Source organism: Chondrus crispus, genomic scaffold, assembly GCF_000350225.1.
Source record: "Chondrus crispus Stackhouse genomic scaffold, scaffold_1, whole genome shotgun sequence".
In the NCBI taxonomy this organism is placed as follows: Eukaryota; Rhodophyta; class Florideophyceae; order Gigartinales; family Gigartinaceae; genus Chondrus; species Chondrus crispus.
Window position 1 is genome coordinate 654,854 of NW_005178809.1, and position 7,927 is coordinate 662,780.

The following is a 7,927-nucleotide window of genomic DNA, read 5'->3' on the forward strand; positions in this document are numbered from 1 at the left end:
GTCCGAAATGTCGTGACAGGACGACCTGGATCTACATAACGCAGCTCCCCATCAAAAGCTTCTCTGAACATATTTTGTGGGTTGTTAAACAATGGCTCAATTCGATTATCCCAGAAAGCGTTCCTGTTCGTGCGTAGATCTAGCTGCTGTCGCGTCAGGTCCTGACCAGAACGCCGAAGATCAGCTGCAGCTTCAGGCACATCCCTAAAAATCAGCATCAGCCTTGCGAACTCCTCCAGGGTGACGTTTTCCCGCGTAGTGATAGCTCTAGCTCCACCCCATGCGCCATCTGCAACCGCTGAATTCGGATTGGCTCCAGGCCCTGTCAGTGGATGCTGCTGAACTCCGTGTGATGACGAAAGTCTCGTGCCTCTCCCTCGCCGCGAAGGCCGGCGATGGACGGCGCGCTTTTATCCAATTCTGACGCTAAAAGCTACGTTATTTGGCGTGGCTTTTGGGTGCCATCACTCCGCTCTGCCTTTCAAGCTCTAAAATTGAAGGAACGTCTATTTCGTCGTCATTGTCACACCAAGTGGCAATTGTGTCACGAAAACCAGAGACAAAATCCACTCCGACTTCCGCGCCCTTACTCTCGAAGATATCTTCAGCATTCTTGCCCTCCCTCTCCATTAGTCCAGTTAGAATAACATAAATTCGTGCTGCTCGGACCTTCTTATTACCCGCGTGCACAAATTCAAATGCAGTCGCCATAGCTTTTTGTTTCTTCACGGTCATACGTGTCAGGTACAGGAATAATTGTTTCAATTATCTACGCTTGAACTCTTCAAGTGCTTGATCGTTTCCTGTCCACGGTTCATTGGTCGGCAGTTCAAAAGCAACATCTGCAATGGGGGAAATGGGAGCAACGTCTGAAGAAACGGGCTGGGTCGGAGGGTAGTTATGAAAAGCACCATATTGCTCGACATTCCCGTTTGATGGTACATCATTGGACGGGGGCTGTGTGGTTCGAGCCATAGTGAAGGGAGGCTGCATCGCTCTGGCAAATGTGGATGGCGGTTGAGTCGTATCAGCGTAAGTCGACGGAGGTTGTGTCGTTTCAGCGTACGTGGACGGGGGCTGTGTCGTTGCAGCGTACGTGGACGGGGGCTGTGTCGTTTCAGCGTACGTGGACGGTGGCTGGGTCGTTCTAGCGTACGTGGACGGGGGCTGCGTCGTTCCAGCGTAAGTTGAAGAAGGCTGTATGGTACCGGCATTTGAAGAGGGCGCCAACTTCGGTGCCTCGCCAGTGATCGGAGCCACTACAGAAGGGTTCTCCGACTCATCAACATTCCGCAAAAATCCTGTATTATCGACGGAAAATACAGAACGATTAAGACCTAATGGAGTACCTTCATCTGAGGCGGAAACCTCCGCCAAGGCCCTGGAAAGTGACGGAGGACGGGCTGGGAACGGGTCCGGGGTTGAGAGAGCAACTGACTGTCCATATTCATTGTGTTCCTTCGATGTAGGGTTAGCGAGGGATAGGGGCCTTGAATCGCTCTGCTCTTGTCTGACGATTGAATTGTGAGCAAGTGACCTGCAAGAATCCGTTCCAGGTAACGATCCCGAATGTTTACGGAGACTCCAGCGAAGGGGTACCCTGGAGCAATCCATGTCCAGAGTAGAAAGCGTTCAGTCTTGAAAGACGCAACTGATGAGACGGCAAGAAGTGAAGGAGCGGAAAATAACCGTAAATGGTGTTGGAAAGCAATTCAGGAGCTGTGTTGAACGTATAGTCCTAGATCTGGAAGGGCAAAGGTTTCAAAGAAGGTAATGATGGCACGGCAAAGAGAGTAGATCCTGCTTTCTGGCTTTCCCACATGTGCAACCCTGGGTTGCACAAGCAGCGAATTGATTTTCATTTCGAAATGTACGAATATTGGAATTGCACAATTCCAATTGTGCAATTCTTTTAGAATTGCAAGGTGCATTACAGGAAGTTGGAGCACAAGATTAATTTAAGTCGATTGTTTATTTCTTTAATGAGCATGACCATTTTTTAGGAAACGTAATAGAAACAACCAACCACAAGGGAGCAGGCACCATTTATTGACGTGATTGCGTGATTGGCAATCACGATGAATGGAATGGCCCTCAGGGCCTTTGGACTTGAGTGAAATGCCTGAAGAAACTGACCGTCTCATCTGAGAAATGCTCCGTGGTCAAATATGTGCTACAGGATGTGAAAGGCTGTGTGCTACTCTCTCAGTAGATATCAAATTGGCGCTCGGGGTCCAGTTCTGGAACTTTTTGTATTTAAAATCTGAAAATTGTCCCAAATAGGGGGTACCCTACTTGTATTGTTGCTGGCCAAATGAGAGCACAAACAAATCAACAGCATGTACGTTGAGGAAATGGTGTCTAAACTGACTTTTGGTTTGGACACCATTTCGTTTACTGTATACATTTTTGTATAAAAAATGTGGGGGAGATTTGGAGTACTGTACAGGGTACAGTGCCCAGGAGTGGCCCCAGGACCAAAGTTTCAAAAAGGTGATTTTGTTGGTTCGCGTGTACGCCAGGTGTACACGTGGACAATCTCCCTTTGAAGGGCGGCGGTCTTGTGGAGTGGAAGATGGTGGCGGCCCCTCTATAAGAGAAAGGGGCGCGCCGCGACACACCGCAATGGGGGAGCACAATAACGACACCCGAACCGACCCCCCCTCTTGAAATAAACATCTCGCTTTTCTCTCTCCCCTACGCGCGCAGCCCCCCTTTTTAGCTGTCAAAATGGTACTTTTGTGGAGGGGTGGCAAAGAAGACGAATCCCTGTCACAGTTTGACGGGTCGAAGCCGGCCGACGTCCACAAGTTCTTCTTCGTGTTCGAAAATGTTGCCACCTCTGGCAAGTCGGACGAAGAAAGGGCATCTGAACTCCTTCGCTACCTGGAGGGAGATGCATTCGACTTCTTTTATCAAGCCTTTGTCAAGAACGGAGATATCAGTGCAGATGGCTCCGACTACCAGAAGGTCAAGAAGGCCTTGGTCGAGCGGTTCGCCCCGGTTGAATCACCTGAAGATGTGATTCGGGATGCGATGGCCGCTCGCTTTTCTTTCCGGGATCTCAGTGGGTCCCTTCGAAACTCAGACCGTCTCTACGAGAAGGCCGGATTCCACGACGAAGCGAAGTTCGGACTGCTTCGCAACGCCGTGATGGAACATCTGGAGTTGGCCCAGTTTGCCATCTATCGAGGTGCGAAGACCTACAAGGCCCTATTAGATGCAATCATGGACTTCTGGTCTGGTCGCTGCGCCTTTCAGGCGGCGGCGAACTCCTTGAGCAATTCGCGCTACCAGGGGTCAGAGAGCTCGCAAGTTATGTATGAGCTGAGACGGCAAGATGGGTCAAAAAGGGTCATGATGCGTTCAAAAGCTTCCTTGTCTCCACTCGAGACGAAGGTTGACGCTTTACCTGATCGACTAGCCGATATTTCCCTTATTATCAAGAAGAATCAGTCGAGGGATGACGCAACAGAATTCCGCCCCGCCCACGATCGTACTTGTTCTTATTGCAAACGACCGGGTCATGGCGCTAATAGATGCGATGCAAATCCGCATAGGGACACGAAATGCCCTCGCTGCGGAAAATTTGGTCATTCAGAGACAAGCTGTTGGGCTAGAATTGGTCCACAGAGGGGAGGTAGCAGTGCTTACCCTCCTAAGAAGACCCAGACGGATATTGCCGTGTCGGGTACACGGACGGGCTCCGCAGGAAACCAGGTGAGTGTTGTGACGCACGACGACCTCCCTGCTGATGAGAAGTTAGTGGCATCAGTCAAGAGAAACGCCGATGGAGAGCCGGTGGCCAAGACGCGAAAGGATGGTGGCGGCGAGCCAATCCCGTCCCTTCTCAACCCGCGTAAGTACTGGACTCCGAACCACATGAGGAAACCTCCTAAGCCCGGCCATCGAACAAGAAAGAAGAGGACAAGTAAGAAGAACGCCGTCCAAGAGCACTCGGGGAAGTACGATGTGGTTTCTTCCCTCGCGAACGCCCCCTCTGGTTTGACATTCGGTCAACTGATTCGAGGAGATGGCGACGAGGCCAAGAAAGAGATTCGTCGTTTGTTCAACAGTCGCCCTAGACGCCCCGTAGCTGCTTCGATTGGTACTTTGCCGAAACGTCTGAAAGTAGTTTCGGTACAATTCTACGGGACACAAATGAGGGCGTTGTTAGACTCAGGAGCTATCCCTAACGTTATGAATGCGTCTGTGGCATCGAAGCTCTCTCTGTCTCCAAAGCCGACCTCGACGAAGATTACGGTCGCCAATGGACAAAAGACAACCTGCTTAGGTTCCATCGAGGAAGTTCCTGTCACGTTCAATGGTGCTGTTACTTCACTCAACTTCTTGGTTGTTGAAGGATCCCCAGTTGATATCTTAATCGGGTATCCAACTCTCGAAGAACTTCAACCCTGCATCGATCTAGGTCACAAGTCTGTTAGAATGTTGATCGGAAACAAAACCGTGAAAATGAGTCTGGAGTTTGATCAAGTAAGTCCTATCGTCCCGGATTCGGAGACTGATAGTGAGGACTTCACTTCTGATGTCGAGTCGTTCGCCTCAGAAAACTCGTCGGAAGAAAAGACTTATGTTGTCGCCATCCTCGGCGATGAACCTTTCGATCTAGACTTAACTCTGGACGGAGCGATCGGAGAAGATGGGTAAGTAGAATCACCTGATTCGAATGTCATCAACAAGGCCGTGAAAATGCTTCGGGAAAAACTTGTGCATCTTGACAATGAAGCTCAAACAGTCATCGAGACCGCCCTGATGGGTAAGAGTATCGTTGCTACATCCCTTGACGACCTTCGGCCTGCTGAAGGCCCAATCAAGCACCATTTCGAGTTAGATGACACTAGTCCGATCTATCACTCGGCGAGGAGAATGGCTCCCTTGCATAACGAAATCGTTCGGAAAGAGCTGGACAAAATGCTGGAAGCAGGAATCATCACGCCTTGCAGCCCCGCATGGTCCTTTCCGGTCGTCACCGTATCCAAGAAAGATGGGAATCCACGCTTCTGTGTTGATTACCGTTCTCTGAACCAGAAGATGAAAGCAGACAGATGGCCTTTGCCGAAAATAGAAGAGATATTTGATGACTTGGAAGGAAGTGCGTACTTCACTTCTCTCGATTTGTTCAGTGGTACTGACAAATTCGGATGGCACAATAATGCAAAGAAATGACTACTTTCGCCTGTCGCTACGGGACGTATAAGTTCGAAGTCATGCCCTTTGGATTGATGAATGCGCCTTCGACATTTCAGAGAATGATGGATACAATCTTTCGCGGAGTGCGGTTTGTGCGTGTGTACCTCAATGACGTTGTGGTGTTCTCTAAGAATCTAGAAGATCATCTTCGGCCCCTGCAGCAAATATTTGATGTGATTGATGAGGCTAGCCTTAAGCTTAAACTGACAAAGTGTAGCTTCTCTCAAGCAAAGATCGAGCTGCTCGGTCATATTATGGACAAGGGTGGGATTGCTGTTGACCCGAGAAAAGTCCAAGTAATTCGGAATGCACCAATCCCAACCACCACGACAAAACTCAGGAGTTTCCTCGGGTTAGCAAGCTACTACCGCCGTTTCATCTGCAAGTTTGCGGACATTGTGGCGGTACTCTATGAAGCTACATCCGGAATTGGCAAATTAAAATGGACTGGGTAAATGCAAGAAGCTTTTGATGAACTACGCATAAAGTTGACTTCCCTGCCAGTCTTGGCATATCCAGACTTTGAGAAACCCTTCATCGTTGAGACGGATGCGTCTTCGGTCTCCGTAGAAGCTGTGCTGGCTCAAAAGAAGAATGACGGGAAGATACATCCTATCCAGTACGCAAGTCGTACTATGAACACATCTGAGCGCAAGTACTCTGCTTGTGAGCGTGAGGCGCTTGCATTCATCTTTGCTTTGAAGAAAGTTCGTGTTTACGTGCTTTCGTCTACACCTTTCAAGTTGATTACTGATCACCAGGCTCTTAGTTACGCCTTTCGCAAGAAAGAAATCCATGGTCGTTTGGCTCGTTGGCTAGACTTCCTGGCCGAGTACGACTTCACTGTGGAATATCGTCGTGGATCCGCAAATAGTGCAGCCGATTACCTTTCTCGTATTCAACCCAAAGCCGACGATAATTCTGCTTCCCAAGAGGAGGGGGAGCTTGCCGTTGCTATCACAACTCCATTCTACTCTGTAGAAGACCTATAACAGTCTTGCTGAGATATCATGTCATATCTGGAAGTCAAAGTTCTGGTTGGGTTGGATGATTACAGGAAGTCTCGCATGAAGAATAATGCGAAGAACTTTCTAGTGTGGGAGTCGAAGTTGTTTCCGCCGCAGACTTGTAGGGTATAAAGCAGGATGGCGTGCTTCGACTTGTCGCGTACGTCGATGGCGACGTACTTATTTGCGAGTTTATCATAGCAGATGGACTCAATATTCCAAGTTTCATCCTCCACGTGATCATAAGCACGCTCAGCGTCAATCGATTCAGTCAACCCGACTCGGGAAAACTCATCTACCGAGACCCCGTGCTTTCCTCGCGCACTTATGTGGACGAGAACATGTCGACCGAAAAGGCGGAGCATTTCGGTCAAATCCAAGTCATACCTTGTCAGCCTCGTTCCAACCCATACATGGTACGGAAAACGAGGCGAAGCTTCTTCATTCTTCGACACTTTCATTACGTCCGTTCTTTGCGACAATAGCCAGATTATTCTCTCACGAGCGTTCAGCTCTTCAACGGATACTCTCGCCGCCTTCGACGCGAGCTGTTTCCGAGGCGCCTTGCCGCCAGTACTGCGGCGCGCCGTCTGCTTGGTTTTCACCATCCTCGTTAGCTCAGGTTTCTTGCAAGGGGCAGACTCGAGGACTAAAACCTCACCTGAGTACTGCCACACAAGCAATCAGCGATCTCTGAAACAGGAGGCAACTAGACCCTGACGCGGTGTAAGGTTCTTCAAGAAAAACGCAGGAACACCGAAGTTTGTTAGTATGAAAAGTAGAGAAGGTGGGTAGGTTGATGATGGAAGTGATAGCTTACAGTGTTGATGAGCTGTACACGTGTATACGTGGAGCGATTGGGGGAAGGGTGTCGATGGTGACACTAAATTGTGTCAATTGGATCGTCAAGGTCGAGCCCCGGTTTCCTGACTCAAGCCGAGCGCCAGGGGCCAAGGACCGGCCATCGGTCAATATATATGTCGCCCCTGCCCGGGTGTGGGGCTAGGGAGGGGGTCGTGTGGGGGAGATTTGGGGTACTGTACAGGGTACAGTATCCAGGAGTTGCCCCAGGACCAAAGCCTTCAAAAAGGTGATTTTGCTGGTTCGCGTGTACGCCAGGTGTACACGTGGACAATCTCCCTTTGAAGGGCGGCGGTCTTGTGGAGTGGAAGATGGTGGCGGCCCCTCTATAAGAGGAAGGGGCGCGCCGCGACACACCGCAAAGGGGGAGAACAACAACGACACCCGGACCGACCCCCCCTCTTGAAATTAACATCTCGCTTTTTTCTCTCCCCTACACGCACAGCCCCCCTTTTTAGCTGTCAACAAAAAACATGGAAAATCGCATATCGTCTACAGTATACACCAGCATGCATGTTCCTATGCCATCACGAAAAATAGACACACAAATCAACATCTCAAGCCAAGTGTGCAGCCCAGGCGCCCACTCTCCCCTCGTGAGATCACACACGATAAAAAGAAGAACGAACTGAAAGGCCATACAAAAGCCCCTCGTGGCCCGAGATGCACTCATTTCCAGCTGAACCCAGTCAACCATGTTTCGTCAGAGGATTCTTAAGCGAGGCATGGCCTTCTCAAAACAAAATGCCGGGAACAGCACTTGAATCTTAAACGAATCACGTAAGAACATGGCCTACATATGAAAAGATCCGCACTCACTTCTCGGCGCTTGACATCGATCCTCCTCG

The 7,927-nt window shown here is 49.8% G+C and overlaps 1 protein-coding gene across 1 annotated transcript; it reads right to left on the reverse strand.

Moving 5' to 3' along the window:
• Nucleotides 1–6,262: 6,262 nt before the first annotated feature.
• On the reverse strand, nt 6,263–6,826 carry CHC_T00001405001 (hypothetical protein). Its single transcript, XM_005711786.1, has one exon. The coding sequence runs from the start codon at nt 6,824–6,826 to the stop codon at nt 6,263–6,265; it is 564 nt and encodes a 187-aa protein (XP_005711843.1).
• Nucleotides 6,827–7,927: the final 1,101 nt, after the last annotated feature.